Below are 25,720 nucleotides of genomic sequence, written 5' to 3' on the forward strand. Positions count from 1 at the left end.
AGTGACGTCACCAGTGTCCTACACCCAGGCAGAGCACAGGGGCCCCAGGCAGAACATGGGGCCCCAGGCAGAGCACAGGGGCCCCTGGCAGCATATGGGGCCCCAGGCAGAGCACAGGGGCCCCAGGCAGCCTATGGGGCCCCAGGCAGAGCACAGGGGCCCCAGGCAGAGCACAGGGGCCCCAGGCAGAATATGGGGCCCCAGGCAGAGCACAGTGGCCCCAGGCAGAGCACAGGGGCCCCAGGCAGAACATGGGGCCCCAGGCAGAGCACAGGGGCCCCAGGCAGAGCACAGGGGCCCCAGGCAGCATATGGGGCCCCAGGCAGAGCACAGTGGTCCCAGGCAGAGCACAGTGGCCCCAGGCAGAACATGGGGCCCCAGGCAGAGCACAGGGGCCCCAGGCAGAGCACAGGGGCCCCAGGCAGCATATGGGGCCCCAGGCAGCATATGGGGCCCCAGGCAGAGCACAGTGGCCCCAGGCAGAGCACAGGGGCCCCAGGCAGAGCACAGGGGCCCCAGGCAGCATATGGGGCCCCAGGCAGAGCACAGCGATATTTTGGACCATTGTGCGGTGTTTCAGACCCCCTGTGTGATGTCTGGGGCCCTTTTCTTAAGTATATTAAAGATTAAAGTAACGTATATTAAAGTATATTATAGATCAAATTTGACACGTTTATGAGCACCATTGAGTGATATACTCAAGAATGACATAATTTTTCAACATTTTATGGTTTCAAACTGTAAACACTCAGAGTTTTTTTTACTTCAACCAGAAAACCTTAACGGTTCATAAAAAACTTGACTGTTCAGGATATGATAAAAGTCATAGTATTCTGAATCTTTAACTTATAAAGATACCTTTACATGGGGTGATTATTGGTTCCAGAGAGGCTTTCAGCCGATAATCGTACACATGGCTGGTGACAGGACAATACAATATAAACTTTCAAAGGTAAACACTGATAACATTAAAATCTAATATATAATTGCCTAGAATACTACTTCCGGCAATTTGTGCCAACTTCCGTGGCTTTGTCCGGAGATAATGTCCGGAGATAAGTGACGTCACCAGCGTCCTATACCCGCTCAGGGTGGACAAAGATATATGCCTTCGTGGTGCGCGGCACTTTTCTGATTGGTTGCCGCCTGCCGCGAGCGACCAATCAGAAATGTGCCGTACTGTCAAGAATTGTCAAGAGCTGGTGAGTGCAGCCATTTTTTGTTCTTTCTTACTATTATTTATTAATTGTATTATTCTTACATTTGAATAAATAAAGTATATATGGATTCTAGACTCCCGATTCTTTAGAATCGGGCTGCCATCTAGTATATAGATAAATAAATACATGTTACGTGCATATACATTGTTTGTCCCATTATTAAAGTGCATTGTGCTTACAGTGATATAGTGATCATATATCCTCATGTCCGTTTTGTTTACTATCATTGTTTCCTTTAGATATTAGTCTCATCTGATCAATCTTCTGTACTTATCATATTTATATTTATATCTTCAAGGGAACCTATCACCCCGTTTTTTAAAGATTAGATAAAAATAGTGTGAAATAGGAGCAGAGCTGGGCTTTACATTAGTGCCTTTTTGGTGCCTTTACACCCCCGTTAGGCTGCCGAAATACCTTTGTGAAGTGGCCGTTTTCTCCTGTCACTCAAGTTGGTCAGGTCGGATGGGCGTGGTCACAGCGCTGTTTCTCCCCCAGATCAGGCTCATCATTACGTTGGTGGCGTAGTGGTGTGCGCATGTCCAAAGAGAAGATCCACTGCCCAGGAGATTCAAAACAGCGCGGTCTTCGCTATTCGCCGTTTACCGGTGGGCGCGGCCATCTTTCCTGTGGCCGCGCGTGCGCAGATGGAGCGCTCTGCTGCCCGGGGCTTCAGGAAAATGGCCGCCGCGATCTCCATCTGCGCACGCACGCACAGAATCCCGTGTTTAAAATAAACTTTAGGGCATCCAACCCCCCTCCCACCCCCTGTGCGTCCGGCTGCCGGCATTAAAATACTCACCCACCTCCCTCGACGCTTGCTCTCCGCCCCGCAGCTTGTCCTGTATGAGCGGTCACGTGGTGCCGCTCATTACAGTTGATGAATATGCGGCTCCACCTCCCATAGGGGTGGAGCCGCATATTCATCACTGTAATGGGCGGCACCACATGACCGCTCATACAGGAGAAGCTGCGGGGCAGAGAGCAAGCGTCGAGGGAGGCGGGTGAGTATTTTAATGCCGGCTGCCGGGCGCACAGGGGGTGGGAGGATGCCCTAAAGTTTATTTTAAACACAAAAAAAAAAAAAGATTTTTCATCCCTTCTCCCCAGCGAGCGCTGGAGAGAACGGATGAATTGCGGCTTCAGCACCATGCTGGGGGGACAGCGCTTACTGTAAGCGCTGTCTCCAGCACGGCACACGGACGGCACACGGAAAACATCCGTGTGCGGTACGTGTTTTACACGGACCCATTGACTTTAATGGGTCCGTGTAATCCGTGCGCTCCCAATAAAATGTCTCCGTGTTTTCCAAACGGACACACGGTCTGCGAAAACACGCTGACATGTGCAGAGACACATTGATTTTAATGTGTCTACGTGTGTCAGTGTCTCCGGTACGTGCGGAAACTGTCACCTCACGTACCGAAGCCACTGACGTGTGAAACCGGCCTCAGATCCCAGGCTTAAGCCTCTCACCTAGCCAAAACAGATCTTACTTTGCACTGATGACCGGTAATACCCCGAAACAAGGTTTGCAAATTGAGTTTCTGGTTTGATTTTTACATTAAGTCATACGGTTAGATTCGTTAAAAGGTCGATATTATCTTGTAGGATTGCTACTTCCAATAGGTGATACTTGAGTTCATGTAATCATCCTTTCTAAAGAGGCAATTTGCATATTTAATTTCTCAAGAAGAAGACAGAAGAATTAATTGCTGATGTTGTGATTACAATATAAGACTAGCAATCACTGATTTGCTCACGTTCTCCACATTGGTTTTTGAAGTTCACATACAGCAGATTTGTTGTGGAAAGTTCTGTAGCTATCAGCAACATGTTAAGCTATATAATAGCTTTGTTTTTGCAAAATAGAGTAAAATTTCTCAGAACAATGCAAAGAGTGACTACAAGATGACATTTGATTCCAAATTCCATGTCTAACCAGGGTAGCACATTCAAGATTAATACAACCTGTTAGGTTTTTTATTTTTTTCCTGTGCCAAGTGTGACCATAACTTTATATGTATGCATCAATTGTGTATGAGATTTGACTAAAGTCGCTCTGCAGTTATGGTCATAGATTGTATCTACAAAAAAAATACAATTCCCATGGAGGCTATGGAAGCATACTAAAATGGAAAAAAAATGTGTTTAAAAAAATATACATATATAAAAAAGTTCAAATGACCCCTCCTTCGCCCTAATCAAAATAAAACAAAAAAAAAAATATCAGAAGTACACATATTTGGTATCGCCACGTTCAGAATCGCCCAATCAATAAAAAAAAAAAAAAGGATTAACCTGATCGCTAAACGGCATACTGAGAAAAAAAAACAAAAAACGCCAGAATTGTGTTTTTTTTTGGTTGCCGCAACATTGCATTAAGATGCAATAACGGGCTATCAAAAGAACGTATCTGCACCAAAACTGTATCAATAAAAACGTCAGATCAGCGTGAAAAATATAAGCCCTCACCCGACCCTAGATCCCGAAAAATGGAGACGCTACCATTATCAGAAAATTGCACTTTTTTTTTTTTTTTTTTTTTTTTTTTTTAGCAAACTTTGGTATTTTTGTTTATTTCTTGCATAAAAGAGAACCTAGACACAGGGGGCAGGATTAGCGAGTAATCACGATGCCTCATAGATAGATAGATAGATAGATATAGATAGATATAGGTAGATAGATATAGATAGATAGATATAGAAATTGATATATATATATATATATATATATATATATATATATATATATATATATATATATATATATATATATATATATATATATATATAATATATATGGGGAGAGAGAGAGAAAAAAAAAATATATATATATATATATATATATATATATACATACATACATACATACATACATACATACATACATACATACATACATACATACATACATACATACATACGATACGGTAGTTTATCAACCTAGTAACTGAAAGAAAGGATACACCAAGAAAAAAAATGTTTTGGAATAATTATAAATAACCCTAATAAAAATACAAATAGATGTTACAAGGGAAAGATGCCATAAAAACATCCCAAAATAGGTGAGGGGAATTTATAAAATGGTGAATTTTTAACTGAGATAGATTTATAGTTTCTGCTCCAAATGAAATAATGCTGTGCATAAATAAGGTGCTCCAATGCATCAAAATAATATCCATTCAATCTTATATTAACAAAAGTGTTTAGAAGTGTACATTACCTCTAAATGGCTTGTCCCACAATGAAATATTACATTTTGTTAGCTCATACAACACAAGCTCTCTTAGCTTCCTTACGGATTAGCTCACACTTGTATTCGAGTCTCCAATACACCATCGCAAATTCCATTATTTTCACCTGAAGAAAATATTTTTTCCTATTAAAATAAGACACCCTAATTCGAAAACTACGGTAACTCCATTGTCGTTTGTCTTATCATGTGACAGATCTGTTAGCTGCATGAATGACATATTTTTGTTCCACTAACAGAACTTATCTTACAGTGAACCTGTCACCATATTTGACCAATAGGAGTTATGGCTGCCACCTTTCAGGCCAGATTTACAGATCTTGGTCTGGCACCTCCCTTATGATGCAGTCCTCGCTTCCTGTGGATGATGCATCCCTATTTCATCCACACAGTCTCTCCAGCATCACACTCCTACACTGACTTACTTATCTGCCCCAACTAGGGCAGAGTAAAGTACTGCAGTCTGCAGGTACCAGGAAAGGTCCGAGCCCCTACGCACTGCAGTACTTTACTCTGCCCTATTTGGGGCAGAGAAATATGCCTGCGAAGGAGCGCGATGCGTCATCCACACAACGCGTCATCCACACAAAGCAAGAAGGAGGACAGCATCGCAAGAAGCGAAGTGCCGGACCAAGCCCAACGACACCTTGGACCAGACCGCCAGACAGGTGAGCGTAATAAAAGGTCTTTTTCTTGTCTTACAGGTTGGGTTGAGGGGTTCTGTACAGTATTATAGAATGCTGTATATCAGGCCTGAAAGGTGGTCGTTTTTCATATTGGTCAAACATGGTGACAGGTTTGCTGTAATGTGTCTAGTACTATTGATCACAACCTGGATCCTTTTGTACAAGAGTAATGGTGTGATTTCTGCCATTGTACTGACCTGCCAATTGTTCCACCAAAAGCAGTGTCTTCACATACAAACACTTTCTATGTAGGCAATATAACAAGAATGTGTTGCCAATATCTAGCTACAGTATATATCGGCCAATAACAAGGATGTTATTACACTATGGGAGATGTTATTAAAAGTGGCTTGAAAAGTGGACATGGTTATCTGGAAAGAGGGTATGACCGGCATCTTTCCAATAGTTGTCTCTTTCTGATAGGTCATGATTAGTGATGAGCGAGTGCACTCTTTGCTCGGGTTTTCCCAAGCACGCTCTGGTGGTCTCTGAGTATTTGTAAGTGCTTGGCGATTTAGTTTTTGCTGATGCAGCTGCATGATCTACAGCTGCTAGCCAGCCTCAGTACATGTGGGGGTTGCCTGGTTGCTAGTGAATCCCCACATGTATTCAAGCTGTCTATCAGCCGTAAATCGTGCAACGCCCTTCGTTGAGGCAACGAAAACTAAATCTCCGAGCAGTTACAAATACTCGGAGACCACCCGAGCGTGCTAGGGGAAAACCCGAGCAACGAGTATGCTCTCTCATCACTAGTCATGATGTTCTAAATTTGTTGAAATAATACCTCATAAGTGGGGTTTCCACTTCACTTGTCAATAGGTTACAAATGTAAGTGATAAATATGATTGCTGGGGTCTGTCAGGTGTATCCCCTACTCTTCCCGAGAATGGGTGGAATAGGTGTTTCGAGTAAAAGGAGCATTCGCTTCATTCCATTCTGTAGGACTGCCGTAGATAGTCACTCCATCACGCCCCCAGATATGAATGGAATCATGGTTATGCTTTTCACACCCACAGATATCATACAAGTTCTTTTCTGTGGACAGCTAGTAAATTTAGAGAGAAAACTCCTATAATAAATTAGTTGCAATTTATTCAGAAATACTTTAATGGCTAGTCCCAAAATAGTAAGTTATCCCCTGTCAACTGAGGGGATAGACCTCCAGAGACCCAGACATTGGGGTTGTGGAGCCCTGAGAACAGGCCTTTGCAGCCCTAACCTCAATGTAGCATAGGTCCTCATGCTCGACCTCTCCTTTTATTTGTTGTCTATGGAGCGACAAAAAAAAAGAGTACATTTCTTAGATGTTTCCATCAGTCCCATATGCAATGAACGGAAAGGAGGTTGAGTATGAGGACCTCCGCTCCATTCAAGATGGGACTACAGAGCTTGGTTTTGCAATGTCAGAACCCGTTTATGGAAAGGGCGTAAATTATCTTGGCATCAAATCTTTAAGTTTGGTGTATTCAATGCCCGTCCTAATAAATCACCTACAGTCCTTGAAGGAGATATGGGGAGCCGATTTAGAAAAAACAAAATCTACTATAAAAATACTTTTAAAATAAATCCACTCAGAATGTTATACCTGAAAGTGACCTGGTTGTAGTAGGGTGACTTAAGCACTGCAATCGTAGTCCTTCATCACGCTAACAAAGTCCTTAATTGGGCAAGTCAGGTTATTCTCTATGGTTGTGCAAAAATAGCTAGAATTTAGGGGGAAAAAAAGACCATGGCTTGCATGTTATAGAAACTGATAGTAATTAGACGATCTTCTCGCATATAAACATGCCAAAACAGAACTGGAGGCAGAAAGTTAAGACTTCTGTACCTTGGGACTAGTACATTAGGGAAAATACAGTGTCAACAAATTGGACTTCTTACCTTCCTGTGAGACTAGCCCGGCCATAGGAGACCAACTGTTATCATAACCAAGGCTAGTAACCCTTTCTCCTAATCGTGGCTGTGCATCCTGCCATAGCGGAGATTGTACACCCATATTGCTGTAGACGGGTTTATTATGCTGATGCTGCCTGGAGTTCTGTGGAATAATTGGCCATGTTGCAGAGTTCACTGCTGGCTTTGTACTCTGTTTATCTCTTGCCCTTAAGTCTTCAATTATATCTGTGGGGATTGCATTCATTGGCAGGCTGTTTTCTACAGCTTTTGACTTAAAAAAAAAAAAAAAAAAATGTACAAATGCTTTTTCTTTAAATCTTTTTCTTTTTTTGTTGGGCATCTATTACATATAGAAATGAACAGGATTTAGGATACTCCCGCCAGATGGATTCTATGGTTGCCATGGAGATAGTTGGGCCATAAATTAGGCCCCAGCTGATGTGTCTATCATTTCAAAGAGCTCTTTGAAGCTTAACCCTTTATAGAATATCCAGATGCACATAGCGATACAAGGTTCGGTGCAATGTACTTGATTACAGAGGTGGAATTTGGTTGTCACTAATGTCATTGGAGATTCACAGGGTAAAGGCTACATCAATTGGGATAAAATATTTCTTATTTTGAGAAGTAAGACTTCTACAGGTAGTTTAATTAGAATTGTATGATTTATTTTGCACATATGAAATTTAAATACAATTAAAAAAATATATACTGGTATATATGAAAGTTTCAACACTTAAACATGTGATTTAAGAAGACGCACCCTTCCCTTTTTTTTAGAAGCCATTTACTCTAGCAGTTGGTCTTGTTAATTCCACCGAAAGTTAGTTCCTAAATCAATTAAGTTCTTTGTATTTACTCGAATCTTCATGTACTTGAAGGAAGTACATTTCAATCATAGATGACACATGTAAGTGGAGCGGCCCCCAGACACAGGACGGCGGGGTACTCGGTACCGGGTCTATCGGTTCTGAGGATGTCACGGTGGCCTGACCCGGTCCGTGGTCCTGCTAAGGGGCGCCCAATAAAAGGTGTAGGTGGTAGTGTAGGTCGCAGTAAATAATGAGGACACGGGGTTGCAGTCTCTTTACCTCTTTACTGAAGGCTTCGGCATCCGCAATCCAGAGCACTGTTAACTGGGCTGGCTGAGACTGGCCGGTCCGAAGGCACATCCAGAGTTCCCTTTGCGGTTGGAAATCAGTGCCTACCTACTAGCGCCTGGGTGTTGTAGTAGTATTTCCCTGCTGAGCACCACGGGATAGTCCTCACAACTGTCTTGTATGTTTCTGTTCTTTCTCTCCGTCCCCCAGATGATATGGATAGGACGCACCCATATGACGGGGTAGGCCTGGAGTTATTTTATAGGGACCCTAGAGACGCCCCTCTCCCACAATTGCCTCCGTTGTCTTCATTAGGTGATTTAGGTGAGGCAGCCAACCTAAAATTAACTGCCCTGCCGTTGGTTTGAAGTAATGCGTGGAGCCCAATACTTCCTCGGCGTTCCGGCTACGCGCCGCAGTAGGATGTTGCCGATCTCGGGGCGCGACTTCTACTTGTTCTATCGCCTTTGTGCTGTGATCTCGTTTCTCACTTTTCCACAATATACTTCGCTTCGTGTCCTTTCTTAAGATGCCGCCGCAATGAAGTGCAGGCGCGGCTCCGTAACGATCTGTCCTTTTCGCTAGGCCTCTGCCAGGATCCCACCCCTGACAGGGACCCCCCTGGATCTTCCCAAGCAACCTCTTCTCTCACAAGGTGTTACCTGGGCAAAACCCAGTCAGCTTCTCCCTAACTTCCTATCCAGCCCCCAGTTTTACCATAGTGTGAGGAGTGGCCTAATACATAGAACCCTTTGCTCCCCCTGGTGGCCAGAGTGTGAAGTGTAATATGTGACTGTGATACCTGGTCAGGTGAACTCCTTTAGTGCCATCAGACGTACCATCACTCCCCTTAGTGGCGGAGCAACAGTACTGCAACGACCAGGACTCTGGGGCGCTGCACTAGCAGTCAAAGGAAGGGGGCCGCGTATGAGCCACAAAAGCCCCTAGGTCTAGTTCAGCCTTCTGAATTACTTAATACTATGGACTTTGAAGGGGTTAGCCCAGCTTAGTGCAAATTTTCAGCAAGCTTGATAGTTTGCCAATCCTAACAGTGTGCATTGTTAGGATTAGTCTCTGCATGCCTGTTCTACCAGTCATCCGGTGAGAACCTTAGGCTACTTTCACACTTCCGTTTTTATGTGTTCGTCGTAGTGCAGCAAAATGACGGATCGACGGACGTCATGAAAATAGTGAAAACCGTGTGCGACGCATCCAGTGTAATGACGGATGCGTCGTCCACAAGTTCCGGGAAAAAGAGAGAGACTTTTTCCCTGAATTGAAAATCCTTCCGGGCATGCTCAGAAGGGAAAAGCTGGATCCGTCGCTGGATTCCAGTGTGTGACGGATCCTGCGTCCATAGGCTTCCATTCTAGTGAACGACGTATGAGGCGACGTCGCTACACGTTTTCCCGACGCAGACAAAAAACGTTACATTGAACATTTTTTCCAGACGACGGTCCGCCAAAACACGACGGATCCGTCGCACGACGGATGCGACGTGTGGCCACGTGATCCGTCGCGAATACAAGTCTATGGGAAAAAGCAGGATCCTGCAAATTTCGACGGATTGTGACGGTACGTCGCTACTTTCACACTTCCGTCTTTCAGCTCCCGACGCAAGCAGTGAAAGCGCCACACAACGGGGGCAGAGGATGCTGTTTTTCAACGCATCCGCTGCCTCATTGTGATGTGCGGGGAGGCGGGGGCGGAGTTCCGGCCGCGCATGCGCGGTCGGAAAAGACGGTCACGACACACCAAAAAACGTTACATGTAATTTTTTTGGTGGCGACGGTCCGACGCAACACGACGCAACCATCGCTCGACGGTTGCGACGTGTGGCAATGCGTTGCTAATGCAAGTCTATGGAGAAAAAACGCATCCTGCAAGCACTTTTGCAGGATGCGTTTTTTCTACAAAACGACGCATAGCGACGTGCAGTGCACAACGCTAGTGTGAAAGTAGCCTAAGGCCTCTTTCACACTAGCGTCGTACGACGCACGTTGCAATGCGTCGTTTTGGAAAAAAAACGCATCCTGCAAAATTGCTTGCAGGATGCGTTTTTTCTCCATAGACTAACATTAGCGACGTTTTGCCACACGTCGCAACCGTCGTGCGACTGTTGCGTCGGGTCATCGGCACAAAAAAAGTTGCATGTAACGTTTTTTGGTGCGTCGTGTCCAGCATTTCCGACCGCGCATGCGCGGCCGGAACTCTGCCCCCTTCTCCCCGGAGCTCACAATGGGGCAGCGGATGTGTGGAAAAACTGCATCCACTGCCCCCGTTGTGCGGCGCTTTCACAGTATGCGTCGGTACGTCGCATTGCGACGTGCGTTGTTTGACGCTAGTGTGAAAGTAGCCTTAGATTGCGACTCGCAAACTTGCGGTCATGTGCCTATCACTTCTCATGTATTTCTCACACTAAGAAGCAGCTGAGCAGCTAGTGGAAATGTGACCACAGGTATACAAATCACATACTTGCATCACCTGACGAATCCTAACAGTATGTATGATACACTTGCAGAAGATTTACACTAGCCTGGATAATATCCATTTGAGCCCTTTAGAAGCCAAGTCAACTTTGTGGGGACTCAAACGAGACGTTCAATAGAGTTAAAGGACTTGTTGAGATTGGAAGACATGTTGGCGCTCCTGTTCAAATATTCATGACTTGTAGATAGCTTTTACAAACATCTGTAGCTTTGGAGTTATGACACCCCGAATTATCAATGCTAAGAAAATTATTTATTTTTGATCACATGTGCATTTATGCTGCTCAACTACTATAGTCTCAATTGATGTATCCATTATTGAGATTAGGTGTAGACTAGTGTTATTTCATATTTTTACCGCACACTTCAGTGTTCATTCGTGGTCTGTATAATCTAATGCAATGTCACATGTGATGCATGTTTAGGATACACCTGCTGAACACAATCCAAATACTCGTTTTATATTGCTGTAAGCCTAGATTGCATTGACACCAGGGGCAGAGCGCAGAATGGCCTGCCCAGCGTTGTGCACACAATGTGGATGGCCAATGTGGAATGGGTAATTATCTCTGCACAGAATTTCAGCAATTACTGTCTGATTTTCTCCCAAATTATTGGTTATGATGTTTTAGGATATGTTCCCATGGTGAGTATTTGGTGAGTTTTTTGATGTTACAGTTTGCAGTATTTCTGCACCAATTAGCTAAATTATATTACGTGCATTTTTGATTGCATTTTTGAGTGAGTTTTTATCGTTCTTACTGGTATTTGGCTTTGACACAACTTTGATAGTCATATGTGGGTTGCATGTGTTTTTAGTGTATGTCCACAGCGCATACACTAAAAATGAATGTGTTAATTTACCTGTGTATTTTCTGCATCTAATGCAGTTATATGGGGAAAATCAACAGCACTCAGCGCACCCGCAAGAGAATTTGCATGTTGCAGATTTGAAACATGCATAAAAAAAAAGCAAACCATATTGACATGAGATTTCTATAAATCCCATCCACTTAGCTGGAAGTGCAAGGCAGCAGAAATACAAAGTGGCCAAAGCCTCTCATGTGAACTTAGCCTTAGGCCGTGTTTACACTGGGCTTTTTTCAGCATTTTTTTTATGTTTTTATGCAAATTTTCAGCAGTATTTTACGGTACCAGCAAAGTTTGAGATTTTAGACATTTTTGTCATCAGTATTTTGTACTTCACATGTTTTTTTTTGCACAATAGAACATGTCACTCATGTTTTTCTTCAGCATTTTTCACCCATTGACATGAATGGGTGGTGAAAACGCTGAAAATCCGCAGCAAAAATGCAGGTATCAGGTTTTCACCATTTTTTTGTGTGTGCCAAAATCTGATTATATAAACCCAATTTGTATGCAGTAAACATTATCAGTATGCACAAGAGACAAATGTAGCATGAAAAAAAGCAAAAAAATCAAGATAAAGCAAGAAATACCTGATTTTTTTTTTTTCAGCAGCTTCATTCCTGCCAAGAGCAGGTGTCCTGCAGGAAACACGCTAGTGTGAATATACCCTTAGAGTGAAAAGCTGCATGTTTGTATTTTCCTGTGTACAGAAACATCTTGAGCTTTCATTGAATGTTTCTAATTGAACTGTGTGCTTTTCTGCTTCTTTTCAGTTTGCAGAAGACATCTTGGGAAGTAACCATGGATATTCTGTTCCTGCACTACTCCCTGTGGTACAAGACTCATGGAAGGCGCCATCTCTCCAGAATTGTTAGCATCCCTTGATTTATCAGGCCTGAACAATTATGGTGTTCTCAGCAATGCTGACACCTGCACATCCCGTGACATCGGATAGCACACACATCATATATGTACATGGCTATACCAACGTAACAGCGCCTCAGCCTTCATTCCGTGGCAGTTTGGATCTCCCGCCAAAATACAGTCCAGTTGCCATGACCACAGCTGGTACCATATCGGTGAACACAACTGCTTCTCCCACTCAAGCAGCGAAAGATCTGTACGATACCTTGAATTTACCCCTTCAGATAATACTCTCCGTCGTGATGATTATTATTCTGTTACTATCATTCCTTGGAAACTTTGTCGTTTGTCTCATGGTCTACCAAAAAGCCGCCATGCGATCTGCGATTAATATTCTTCTAGCAAGCCTGGCGTTCGCTGACTTACTGCTTTCCATTCTCAACATGCCCTTTGCTTTGATAACGATCATTATAACGGAGTGGATTTTCGGAGAAGTTTTCTGTAGAGTGTCTGCCATGTTTTTTTGGCTGTTTGTTATAGAAGGTGTGGCCATCCTGCTTATAATAAGCATAGACCGGTTTCTAATTATTGTACAGAAGCAAGACAAGCTCAATCCCTATCGGGCAAAGATTCTCATTGTGATCTCATGGGCAACCTCATTTTGCGTAGCTTTTCCCCTTGCCGTCGGGAACCCACAACTACAAGTTCCGTCGAGAGCTCCACAGTGCGTGTTTGGCTACACTACTAATGCTGGATATAAAGCCTATGTGATTCTCGTGGTCCTGATTTTCTTTTTTATTCCTTTTATGGTGATGCTTTATGCTTTTATGGGCATATTGAACACTGTGCGGCACAATGCAGTCCGTATACATAGCCATCCGGACAGCATATGCCTCAGCCAGGCGAGCAAGCTAGGTCTCATGAGCCTTCAACGGCCTTTCCAAATGAACATAGACATCAGCTTTAAAACTCGTGCCTTCACTACCATATTGATTTTATTCATTGTCTTTATAGTTTGCTGGGCACCATTCGCGACTTATAGCCTTGTTGCTACATTTAACAGTGACTTTTACAACAAGAGCAACTTCTTTGAGATAAGCACATGGCTTCTTTGGCTATGCTACCTCAAGTCTGCACTAAACCCAATAATCTACTACTGGAGGATTAAGAAATTTCGGGATGCGTGTTTAGATCTCATGCCCAAGTACTTCAAATTTTTACCCCAGTTACCTGGACACACAAGAAGAAGAATCCGCCCTAGCGCCATATATGTGTGCGGGGAACACAGATCTGTAGTGTGATTTTATTTTATTTTTTTTCCTTACTGTGACTGCCATGAATTATTTTACGTGTTTTCAACTATTTCCCTTGTGCAAAAAGTGATGAATTCTGTTCTCTGCCAGGAAGCAATGTACATGAAAAAACACATGTTACCTCTAGGATTTTTTAGTAAATCCATAGTTGAGAAGTACTGTCAGGTTAATGCTTACCAGGCCTGCAGTTGGTGTTAGTGCGGGCACCTTGAATGCTGCTACAATCAGTGGATGTGTCATTTTTCTGAAACAAATGTTGCTGCTTTTGCTATTAGATTTGAGCCAAAAAATGTTCTGTAGCTAAACTTTGCAGGATCTCTTTAGTTCTTTCCCAATCTCAGTAGTGTGTGACCATCTTTCCACCCGTTTCCTTTAATAACATTGCTGTATAAGGGATAGACTGATGTGTACCCCTGCGGATCGATGAAAACGTGTTTGCACTTTATCAGAGCTTCTCTCACCCCCTTTCTCCCTTTTGGTGTTTAGCAGTGGAAATATTAAGATATTCAATATTTTTTGTAACAGAATATATTTGCATTTAATGTACTGTACAGTGCCTGAATACAGTAGGTAGGTCTTTAAGTCATGATGGGGAGTATAATATTATAATCAGGGCTGAAACACACAGGAAAGCCTATGACCAGCTGTATACCACACGTACCTATTATAACCTATAGTGATCTTCCCGTGTCGGCGGTTTCAAACTGAGACATGCCAGTCTTTTTCTGACAGCACGTATGACAGGGCCAATACAATTTTATGGGTCTGTGAACAACACGTACAGCACACGGTCCGTCCGTGCGCTTTAAATAGTTAACATTGCAAAGCTTCTCCTACACTTTGTAATTTCATTTTTTAGCCATACAAAAAAAAAACCACGGATGGCGCACTTATCCAAAACATTGAAATCTGTATTGTTTTTTTTACGGACAAGTGAAGGGGCATAATATGGAGCTTCTATCCTGAACGCTCATGTTTTCAGAATAATCAGAAAATTACCTATTCTTTAAATCAGGTTTTTGTGTTAAAATCTTCAATGTTTTTTCATATCACTAACCATTTAAAAGAAAAAAAAAAATTGAAATCTTGCAAATTTTTTACACTGGTAACTGGAACAACTAGATTTATAGGCCCCAAGACAACGTTTTTTGCCAGTATTCTGGCATAAACCTCTTTAAATAGTGACAATTTTTGCGCAACAGATTTAGCAAATTTTGGTGTTTGCACGCCAGTTGTACTCAGCTCAGCCAAAAATGGCACAGGGGTGTAGCAAGCTGCAGCATTCTCACCACAAATTTTCCTCCAGTCCCCACGGTGCAGTAAGGTTGTGCGAGGTGCACACTGTGGGACATGCCACTTTGCACCTTGATTCATTAAGAGGCGTGCACTTATTGTATCAGGAGCCTCACACTCCTCCCTGCACCCACATCATACTCGAGTACAAAATGCGGGTCTTGATGAACCTGGGCTATAGGTGTTCCGGATCTATGAAGCAGTTTTTGCCTCCATTTCAATTTGCTTGTGCAGTTTGTAAGTGCGCTGAAACTTGGCGACTTTTGGTGTGTGCTCAGTATTTAAAAAGAGGGAAACACTTGGGCAGTAGGTTGCGTGGCCCAGCACAGAAGGTATTCATCATACTTTAAAGTAGCTCTCCCATCGAAATTTTTCATTGCTTGCAAATATGCGTGCTCACTGATGACATGTTTCTATCTACACCCCGGTGCTCTTGTGACTCAAGTGACGGCTTTTACAATGCAGGTCTATTGAGCGTCAGAACAAGGTTCCATAGATTTACCTTGTAAAAGTGACTTCCAGCTAGACTGAGTCAGCAATTCGGAATTAACAGTCACCTCATATTAAGAGGACCAAGCGGCTCTGGAAACTGGAGAAGACAGCGTTCGGTTGCCCTACATTAAAAACACATTTACACAGATATAAGCAATAATAATTGTAATTAAAAAAGCTTGTGAAAATTGTGACAAATTGGATGAATGCCTTTTAGTGAATTTGGCGCATCTTGCTTCAGCACACTCTTCATCAAGACTGGCTTACAAATGAACATTCTTGATGAATTGGGGCCAAACTTACTATTCTTTACAAAAGGCTCATCATCCTCCGATTCAGGATTACATTGCCAACACTTCGATACACAATTAATGATGACACAGCTCCTCTTCCATTTACAATGACCATTCTCAGATCCTATAATACAATAGTGTGCTGGTTTATTACCGCTACTGTAAATATGGATTTCATGAAACCAGAAGAATGCGTCTAGAATAACCCAAGGAGCCATTGTTAAAATTGCAAAATTTCAAATTTTTACTTTTAACAGAAATGAAAAAAAAAAAACTGCCAAAAATTAAGTAACGCAAAAAACTATAAAGAGGTAATTTCCTTATGAGAGATTCCCTGTATGTCAGACATTTAGAATGGTCACTTTTGCCGTTGACAACATTGTTGCACAATAGCGGTGCATTTATCATTCTCCATTTACCGTATGGCTTACATTCATCCTGCCTCTATAAATTGTAGCGGCACTGAACATTTAAAAAAAAAAAAACGCTTTGAAATATTAAAAGTAGTATTACTCAGTTACAGATGCCAATCACTTCTGATGGTTCCCAGGTCACCCTGCCTGTGGTGCAGCGATGAAGTGTCTGAGCAGGAGAAAACGTCTTAAGTAATAAGTATATATTTTTTATTACTGAAATGCACCTAAATTAAAACAATTAGGCAACTAAGTACAACTGCAATGAAATCTTGTCTCCATACTTGCAGACTAGAAAACACAATTCAGTTGTATATCAGTCCACTGCTTGTTAACATGCAGAGATGGACGATACTAATAAATGTCTGCAGAATTAGACTATACACATGAAGTGCTAACAACCCAATTCCACTAGGAAACAAAACATCTACTAGTCCAGTTAAAATTTATATAATCTTTATTAGAAACAATATTAAGAAAGAAATTGACAGGTGTGTGTCAAATTACAACTATGGGAATTGGTGAGGATACAGGGGGATATTGTGCCTTTCATGGTATTATTATTTTTCATAGTTGTAATTTGACACACACCTGTCAATTTCTTTCTTAATGTTGTTTCTAATAAAGATTATATACATTTTAACTGGACTAGTACATCTTTTGTTCCCTAGTGGAATTAGGTTGTTAGTAATTTGATGTGTCCGTCATGATAAAGTATCCACATGGGGTTTTGATTGAAATTATATATGATAAAGCTTAGAATCCCCATATCATGTGGTTGGTGAATTACATGAAGTGCTAACCAAGGAGACACATAGGTCTACAAAGCAGCTGTACACATAAAAGATGGTTTTAGTAACCAAGACTATTTGCAAAGTTGCTTCGTTCTTATCTTTATTAGATATCGAGATGAGCAGATCTCATGAGATTTTTTAATTGACCAAATCACATGGACTTTGCCAGGAAATTCAATTTGCAGCAAATTAATGCTCTGTGGAATGAATACCCTTTATTATGCTCTGGCGTTTCTTTAGACCATAATCCATGTAAGATGTAAAAACAAAACAAATGCTGATGTCTCCAGCCACCCCCACTGCTTGCTGTCCCAAGTAGAGTCCTTGGTGCCTCTTCTGATTGCTGCTGTGCGCTGAAACCCTGGCCCTTTTCACGCTAGACCTGTGACATCCCTGTAAATGCACATCGCACCCTTACGGCGCACATGCGCAGGGGTGCCCCAGGTCTTGTTCTGGTCAGAAGATCGAGACATCACAAAGTCGTGACCTTACTACGTGCATGCTCAGATGTCCCAGGGCTGAATGTGGCTTGAAGTCCTGGTCTAGCGTGAGGAGGCCCGGTGTTTCAGTGCTCAGTGGTAAAAATAAATGCCAAGTAACAAACGGAGACAGTGAGCAGCGGAAGAGTTGAGCAGTAAGGCATGTATTAGTCTTTGTTTTGTGACTTTTTGCTGGCCCTCTACAAGTTGGCCGCCATTTTGCTGAATTGACATGGAGCAAAATACTATATCCTGGAGAATACAGATTTTTGTAAAATTCAAGTAGAGCAATACAAAATGTGGTAGGAAATATAAAATTGGAAATCACATGGCAGATACAAAGTGACCCAGTTTTGGAAACCAGAATCTCCTTTTCCTTATAGGGAACTGAGAGAGCATATTATTTCAATGACTGTCCATGAAACATAATAATAATAATAAACATAGGCTTGGTTTGTGCCCTGATTATAATGTTGTTGTTTTTTTTTACAAATAGATAGTTTGACAAATTATTTCTTGTGGTTTTTGTTCAAGCCACCAGAAAGTGTAATGTATTAGTATTTGCTGTTTGATTTCTAGTGAAGTCATGCCATTTTTACTTTTGCATTATGAATTCCGGCTTGTATTGAAGAAGCAGGAGACTCTCTCAAACCACCGTGGACATTGTAAGTATAGATTTACTGAGCTAGGTTGGTGCTGAACTTTCAGTCTGTAAGCAGAACCACTTTTATTAAAGACCCGTTATTTCTTGATAAAGCACAACTTTCCTAACTTGTCTTGGCTGGTACATTAGTGCCAGTGCTGGACAAGTTTTTCTTTTTCTGTCTCACTGGAATTTCTGTTTTCTGCTTTTTTTTTTTGTATGAACTGTGTATGATTGTGTTCACAAAATATAGATTACTTGATAGCACTGTGTTCACTTTGTCAGACCAGTGTGCAATGGAATTGACTTGCAAAAACTAAAGCCAGTTATCTCAGGAGATTTCATTTTCCATTAGTGACCATTTCGCAATTGAAAATGAAGTTATAAAATCCATATATAACGTTAAGCCCAATAACTTGAACATACATTCAGGAAGCCCCAAAAGGATCTTTTACAATCAAGGGAATTTTTTTTTATTAAGCGATTTGATAACTGAAGTACAATACATACTGTATATCATAAGGCCTTATGCATTAATTATGATGTTGTGGGGCCTAGTTAACAGAATATTTTAAAAACCTAGTCACTTATGGATGTTACAGTTTAAAGCAAAATGATCCCCCTATTGAGATATGGAGACCTTTTGAACGTGTTAATTGGGTTGACTGTTTTAATTATCCCAGTCTTTAGTGCTGGGGAACCAGTGTTAGTAGCAGGTATTATATAGTTTCCTATTGGTAATGATTTTCCTAGAGGTTAAAGTTTATAAGCGTACCTAAGAATTGAGCAATAAAAGGGACGATAAAGACAAATCTTAAACTGTGGATATGCATTGTATTACTTACCTTCACTACATCCAGAGATGCATTCACAACTCCTGTCCTCAGAGCTGAAATCTTGTATTTTTGTATTTGGCGCTTGACTTTTTGGGAAGTGTAGTATTTATACCAGGCAATGTACAGTAATGCAATGTAATAGAATTTTATCCTCCTACTATATTAGTGTGACTGTTTTCATTGACCTCAGAATTGTGAATGCAGCTCCATACAGACTGTAATTCCACAAACGTACCTGCTAAGAGATGCAATGCATTTACAAAGTTACTCTAGTGATAAATTCTTTATAGAAACTATGAAACATTGTTCATGTAGACATCCCAAAGCACTGTCGACTAAAAAAAGGTCCAGGTCAGGTCCTTTCTATACCTTATTCAAGTGCCATTCTTACTGGCATGAAGTTGATCATTTACATGGCAGTCTTCATTTAATATCAAATAACATGTACGGTCTGAGATCACACCTTGCCTGAACCCTCCCCATAGCGCTAACTTATTAATCACCACTTTACAGACATTATCACTTACTACTGCGACTAAATTCCCTACCAGTATGGGTTTTGGAGTGTGGGAAGAAGCCAGATAACCCAGAGGAAACCCACGCAAACACGGGGAGAACATACAACCTGTTTGCAGGTGTTGCCTTTAGTAGGATTTGGACCCAGGGCCCCAGTGCTGCAAAGCAACATTGTTAATTGCTGAACCGTTTGTCATCTAAAGCTTTGAAAAATAGGATTTATGCATGCCTCCAATGGAGCAGTAGCAACAACGCTTTTATGTCCACCCTAAAAGACAAACCACCAGAAAAAAAGGTCAAATGGAGTCCAAAGGTTCATGTCTTCGACACCACTGCCCATCCAAAGTCTATGGCTTCAATGGAGTCATGCACATTTTTTTTTTCTGAATTTGATTATCAAGTTCATGCTATCAGTAATTGGTTTGAATATCACTTATCCACTCCACATATGTACAGAAACAAATGTCACATTTCCTTTTTAGATTTATTCAAAATACATGTCAGAAGCTAATTATAACATGGTTCCTTTTGTTGCCTATAAGAGCAGTTTTAACACAGCATCATTTAGGAAGCTTGTAAACATTTTTTTTATCAATTGTGATTAGTAGAGACAAAAAGAACTAATTGGGATGGAACTGATCTATGAATACACCCTAGAGCTCTGTTAATGTGCGTCAAGAATTCTATTTTTTTTGTTCATAGGAGCAGAAAAATGGGATTCAAGCTGGAACAAATCTCACATGGACACAATGGAGAAAATCAAAACTGTGTAATTCTCAAAAAGTGCAATCTTAAGCTAGGCAGCCCTAATTTGCACCAAATTAATCAAAGTGTCTCATGCTGTTGATAAATCTAAGTTAGGAACATGCGCCACAATTTTTGCACATGTTTTGGTGCATTGTGTTGCATTGCTTTTCACAATAAGCCACACCTTTATCAGCAAGGCCATGCCACCTAGTAAGACCAGTCTCAGCAAGTCTCTAAAATGTATACTAAATATGGTGCAAGCCATTAAAGACAGATTTTAGTGCAACTTGAGCAACAAGTCAGGCGAATTTTAGCTTCTGTTTTGCTTTGACTATCCTATGTCATAGTACTCGGCTAAGTCCAGTAGAAAAAGTATACATTGTTTAACATGAAAGTCCATAGTTGAGTTGCCAAATACCACTCTATGGCAGATATCAGGAACGTCTGTTTAACAGACAGTGGACTCTTCAATAACTATGATATCTATGTTAAGCAGAACCATTGTAGCCCAATAGTCATGGATCCATTAAATGGATGCCTAAAGGTATGTGCACATAACGCCTTTTTCAGGTGGATCTGTCCTGAAACCCACCTGAAAAAGCACCCAGAAACTCCCATTTCTGTCAAAGACTTCCTGTGCAGATGTCCAGGCTTTTGTCATTTTACCGCTTCAGGTTTCAAGCCAGGAAACTGTTAAAAGTAGTGACCTGACCAGCCTTCAGGCCCTCTCCTGCTTGGAAGAAGTTGCAAAGTAAAACGTCTGACATATTGTAGCATTTTTAAATGCTGACTTTCTTGAATCTGGTTCCACTTTAACAAAAAAAAATTAAAACAATTTGTGTTGTGTGCACAGAGTGACAGAGGCATTAGTGTCCCTGTACCCTAGGCTATAGTTACATTTAACAAGTGCAATGTGAGCCGTTCGTGAGGTATCTGTTAAATTGATTTTGAGTGACTGATGCCAATCCTGCTCCCATAATGTACACATTAGTTTATTCCAGGTATGTTATATAGAGGCCTAGTAAGCTATGATCATAGGCCATGACTATTCACACCTATATTATTGGATTCCATTTCAATTTTTCATCATAGGAAAAGAAAAATGGAATTCATGTTAGGGACCAATCTGTTGTATATTGAATGTAATGAACAGAGCACGACTATTGACTATAATGTGACCATGTAGGTGTAAGCAGGATCAAATGTAAAAATGGCAGTAGTAAACATTGTACTACTACAACAAAAAATGAGGATATTTTACAACATAGACTGTTCAAACCAACATTTCAGTAAGTGACAATATAACGGTATCTATATGGGATAAGAAAAACCCACCAGGAGTACAAGAATCCAATCAAAATAGGAGCAAGCAGGATCATACATAGGTAAAATATTGCTTTTAATACTCAAGATTAAACTGAGTAGCCAATACCTTGCAATGACATATACAGATATTAAAGTGAACCAGTGCTCAATTAAAAAATTGTTGGATCTTACCATTAAAAGATTTCTGTCATCATGCAGGAATGAGAAAAGGGAAATAAAGACAGACGGGTAAAAACTACATTCCCTGTCATTCTCCTCCTTATTTTTTGTTGTTGTAGTACAATGTTTACCACTGCCATTTTTACATTTTCCCACCGTTGTGCATGGAAATAACAGACACTTGGTGTAGTAAAGGCAAATAGCGAGGTACCTAACTTCACTACTTTAAAAGTATGAAGTGTTTAGAATCGCTATTATGGCCAATTTTCCACTGGAACATTCCTTTAAATAGCACTAGCTATGTGCATAGTTATGTGGGATCTATAGGATGTACTCTGCACTGACAACTTCTTATTAAAAGTATTTAATTCCTGCCGTTCTCCTTTTTTCTTTTGGTTTAACTAGTTTAATTATGTTGAGTAAGCAATAGTGATGAGCGAATAGCATTGTTGCTTGGGTCTCCCCAAGCACGCTCGGGTGATCTGAGTGTTTGTTAGTGCTCGGAGATTTCGTTTTCCTCGCCTCAGCTGCATGGTTTATGGCTGCTAGACAGGCTGAATACATGTGGGAATTCCCTAACAGGCATTCCTTCATATGTATTCAGCCTGTCCAGCAGCCGTAAATCATGCAGCTGAGGCGAGGAAAACAAAATCTCTGAGCACTAACAAATAGTCGGAGGTCACCTGAGCGTGCTCGGGAAAACCCGAGCAACGAGTACTCGCTCATCACTAGTAAGCAATAAAAGGGTTGTCTGGTCCAAACCGATAAATCTGCAGACTTATGAATCCCGCGCCTTCCCCCTCCCACACACTCACTCTGCGCTGCAGGGAATCACCAGTTTCTGAGCCAAGACCGGAGGGAAAGTATGTGTTAAGCATACTCCCGGGCAGAGTCAAGTGGGGGGACTCTCTCCATACACTTATATGGAGCGAGGTGGTACCCCGGTTAGTCGTCCAATGGGTGTGGCTGACTAGAGGTAGTGACCTTGCTCTGTACCAGTGTGTGTGGAGAGGCTGTACCCACTGGCAGGATACATACCCTCCGTTCCCAGCTCAGAAACTGGCAAATCTTCGCAGCGCACTGTGTATGTACTGGGGGGGATGCTTAAGTCTGCAGAGTGACTGCAGCCTTATTGATTTGTACCAGACAACCCCTCGAAGTCACAAGAATAATCGTGACTGCTTCTATCAATGCAGTGTAGATGACTGGTAATACACATTTGGTCATTTGTTTTCCTATTGGAAATCTCTTAAATTATTTCAAATCTATTTTCTTAAATGGGCGGATATATAGGGGAAATGTTTGTATGTGGAAATCTGTTCCATTCATCAGAGTAGGGTTTCCGCATGCTCCATTTAGATCATTGAGATATCTGTAGAAATTTCTTAACCAATTTTGCCATGCTTGAATATTTCACCATATGCTCAGAAAAGCTGATGAATTTGTTTTTTTTTGTTTTTTTTTTAAATCGTGATTCTAATGATGACCATTATTTCAGAAGTGATTTGTACATGAATCTGAGGTCCTTCTTAGTATCTTCAGAAATGAGGCAGATCTCAACAAATTAAGTTTCCTAACCCTAGCTAAAAGGAATGTCATGAAAAAATGCCATATTGTTTAAATCCGTTTTGTATGTTAAATGTATTTTTTTTTTATCGCTATATTTAAAAAGAAAACCAAACTGAAATCTTACAATTTTCACTGGTCGTTAAGCCTTATATTAGACTTACAGGTCCTGTCCTGTACAGAAAATCTTTCAGCAGTCACATTATCATTGCAGACATAATTACAATGAAAGATGGCATCCTATATACAGTTAACATAGGAATCACAATAGGTGATTGTCTCTCCTCCCCTCCATTTGCCCAGATTGGAGCATGTTTAGACTATAATAATAGTGTGCAAGCCAGTCTATGGCTGCTAATGTCCATGTGGATGGTGAACAGAGCACTAAGTATCAGTCTAATATTAAGCCTAGTGACCAGGGTAAAAAATTGCAAGATAGTTTGTGTATATATAGATTTAACCTGATTTAAACAAAAGGGTCCTTTTCTGTAGACATGTTCTTATTGGCAGCATTAATACTGATGTTCCTACCCAGAGATCTGCAGTTCTAATCCATACTGGCCACCAGGGTATGTATGTCAGGCTTTGTTAGCTGTTACAATGTACTTTTTAGCGTCAACACAACCAATTCCTTGACGGTACTTGCTAGACCTTATTGACTCTAATGGGATTTGTCTGCCACCTGTTGTGTGATGGCTCAAGGTAAATGAAATTGTGAGCATAGCCTTAGATTGCATCTTATTTCTTGCAGAAAGTACATCAAAAACTATACTCTGGGGTTATCAATTTGAGTCCTTTATGACTTATAACTAATTTTTTCACCATTTTCAACCCTTTAGGATTATAGATTTTTGCACTTCTCTGATATTGGTGATGCCCCCATGCCACAACCTCCATATTGTCAATTTTTTGGCGGTTTTAATTCAAGTTTTAGCACTGAAGGAGTTAATGCATTTAACATTTTCCATACCAAAAGTGTTTCCTATTTGCCTGAGCTGCAGAATTTACCTTTGGAAAATGATGAATACACTTTTTTTTATTTTATTTTTTTTATTCTGGTTGTTTTATTAAATGTGAGAAAGAAAATTCTCTTAACAAATGTTGTTTACAGGAAAAAGATTCACCATGTTACCTTATTTTATTTTCATTTGGAGTGAATGTTATTTGACTTGCAATGCTCGTTCATAAAATGAGCAAAAATTGTGCTGCTGTCATGACTTAAGTTTCTGTTTTTCATATGAATATTGCATGTATAGGTCTTTTCTGACACCCCTGTAAAATATAAATTTATGAACCAGTCTTGTGTTGATTCTTTTTGTGTATCTATAAAGCTTAATTCAATTTTTGCATTTAAAAGGTTTCTTGATTTTTATTTTTTTATTTTTTTTTAAAAGCATTGTTCCCTGTATTTGGCAATGCACTTAAACTAAACATTTTCTGATTACAGCTGACTGCCACAGATTTCTGTAATTGGACGCCTTGTGGTCAACTTTTTTTTCTATGGAACCTTCTAACAAAAAGCAGCATTTGCGTGGGAAGTACCCTTTAACATATCTTGGTAATTTAGGAGGTATTCAGCATGCAAAATTAGCATATATTATATCTGATATGTGCTCCAATGCTGCATAATTTTATTTTTTGACCGACATCCTAGTGTTGCGACAAATTCAATTAGAGGTATACGTTCTCTTTAAGAGCCACTTCAGCAGGATTTTGCAAAGTAAAGTACATACACAGCCATATTGGCACTGTGATACGGATTAAAATGATACCTGTGGTGAAGAAATTCATTTTGTGTTTTTTGTGTAATCTTTGTGTGAGGTTGACATTAACCCCTTCCTGACGTCGGACGGGATAGTACGTCCGACGTCAGGTCCCCTGCTTTGATGCAGGGCTCCGCGGCCGGATATGACGTCATCGCCGACCCCCGTCACATGATCGGAGGTCGGCGATGCTTCTGAATGGTAACCATAGAGGTCCTTGAGACCTCTATGGTTACTGATCCTCGGCAGCTGTGAGCGCCACCCTGTGGTCGGCGCTCACAGCACACCTGCATTTCTGCATCATCTTATGATCGCTGCTACATAGCAGAGCCGATCGTGCTGTGCCTGCTTCTAGCCTCCCATGGAGGCTATTGAAGCATGGCAAAAGTGAAAAAAAAAAGTTGAAAAAAAGTGAAAAAAATAAAAAAAAACTAAAAGTTTAAATCACCCCCCTTTCGCCCCAATCAAAATAAATCAATAAAAAAAAAAAAAAAACCTACACATATTTGGTATCGCCGCATTCAGAATCGCCCGATCTATCAATAAAAAAAAGCATTAACCTGATCGCTAAACGGCGTAACGAAAAAAAAAATCGAAACGCCAGAATTACGTTTTTTTGGTAGCCGCGACATTGCATTAAAATGCAATAACAGGCGATCAAAAGAACGTATCTGCACCAAAATGCTATCATTAAAAACCCCAGCTCG

At 41.0% G+C, this 25,720-nt stretch overlaps 1 protein-coding gene across 3 annotated transcripts in view; it reads left to right on the forward strand.

Moving 5' to 3' along the window:
• The window catches only part of GPR63 (G protein-coupled receptor 63), an 84,285-nt gene extending 59,240 nt beyond the window's left edge, over positions 1-25,045 (forward strand). For all 3 annotated transcript variants that reach the window (XM_077289695.1, XM_077289694.1, XM_077289693.1), the window contains one exon: positions 12,290-25,045. In XM_077289695.1, the coding sequence (XP_077145810.1) occupies positions 12,422-13,681 (1,260 nt within the window). In that variant the 5' untranslated portion in view covers positions 12,290-12,421 and the 3' untranslated portion in view covers positions 13,682-25,045. The remainder of the gene's footprint in view (positions 1-12,289) is intronic.
• The last annotated feature ends 675 nt before the right edge of the window (positions 25,046-25,720 follow it).

The sequence above is a fragment of the Ranitomeya variabilis genome, chromosome 2 (genome assembly GCF_051348905.1).
Source record: "Ranitomeya variabilis isolate aRanVar5 chromosome 2, aRanVar5.hap1, whole genome shotgun sequence".
Lineage (NCBI taxonomy): Eukaryota > Metazoa > Chordata > Amphibia > Anura > Dendrobatidae > Ranitomeya > Ranitomeya variabilis.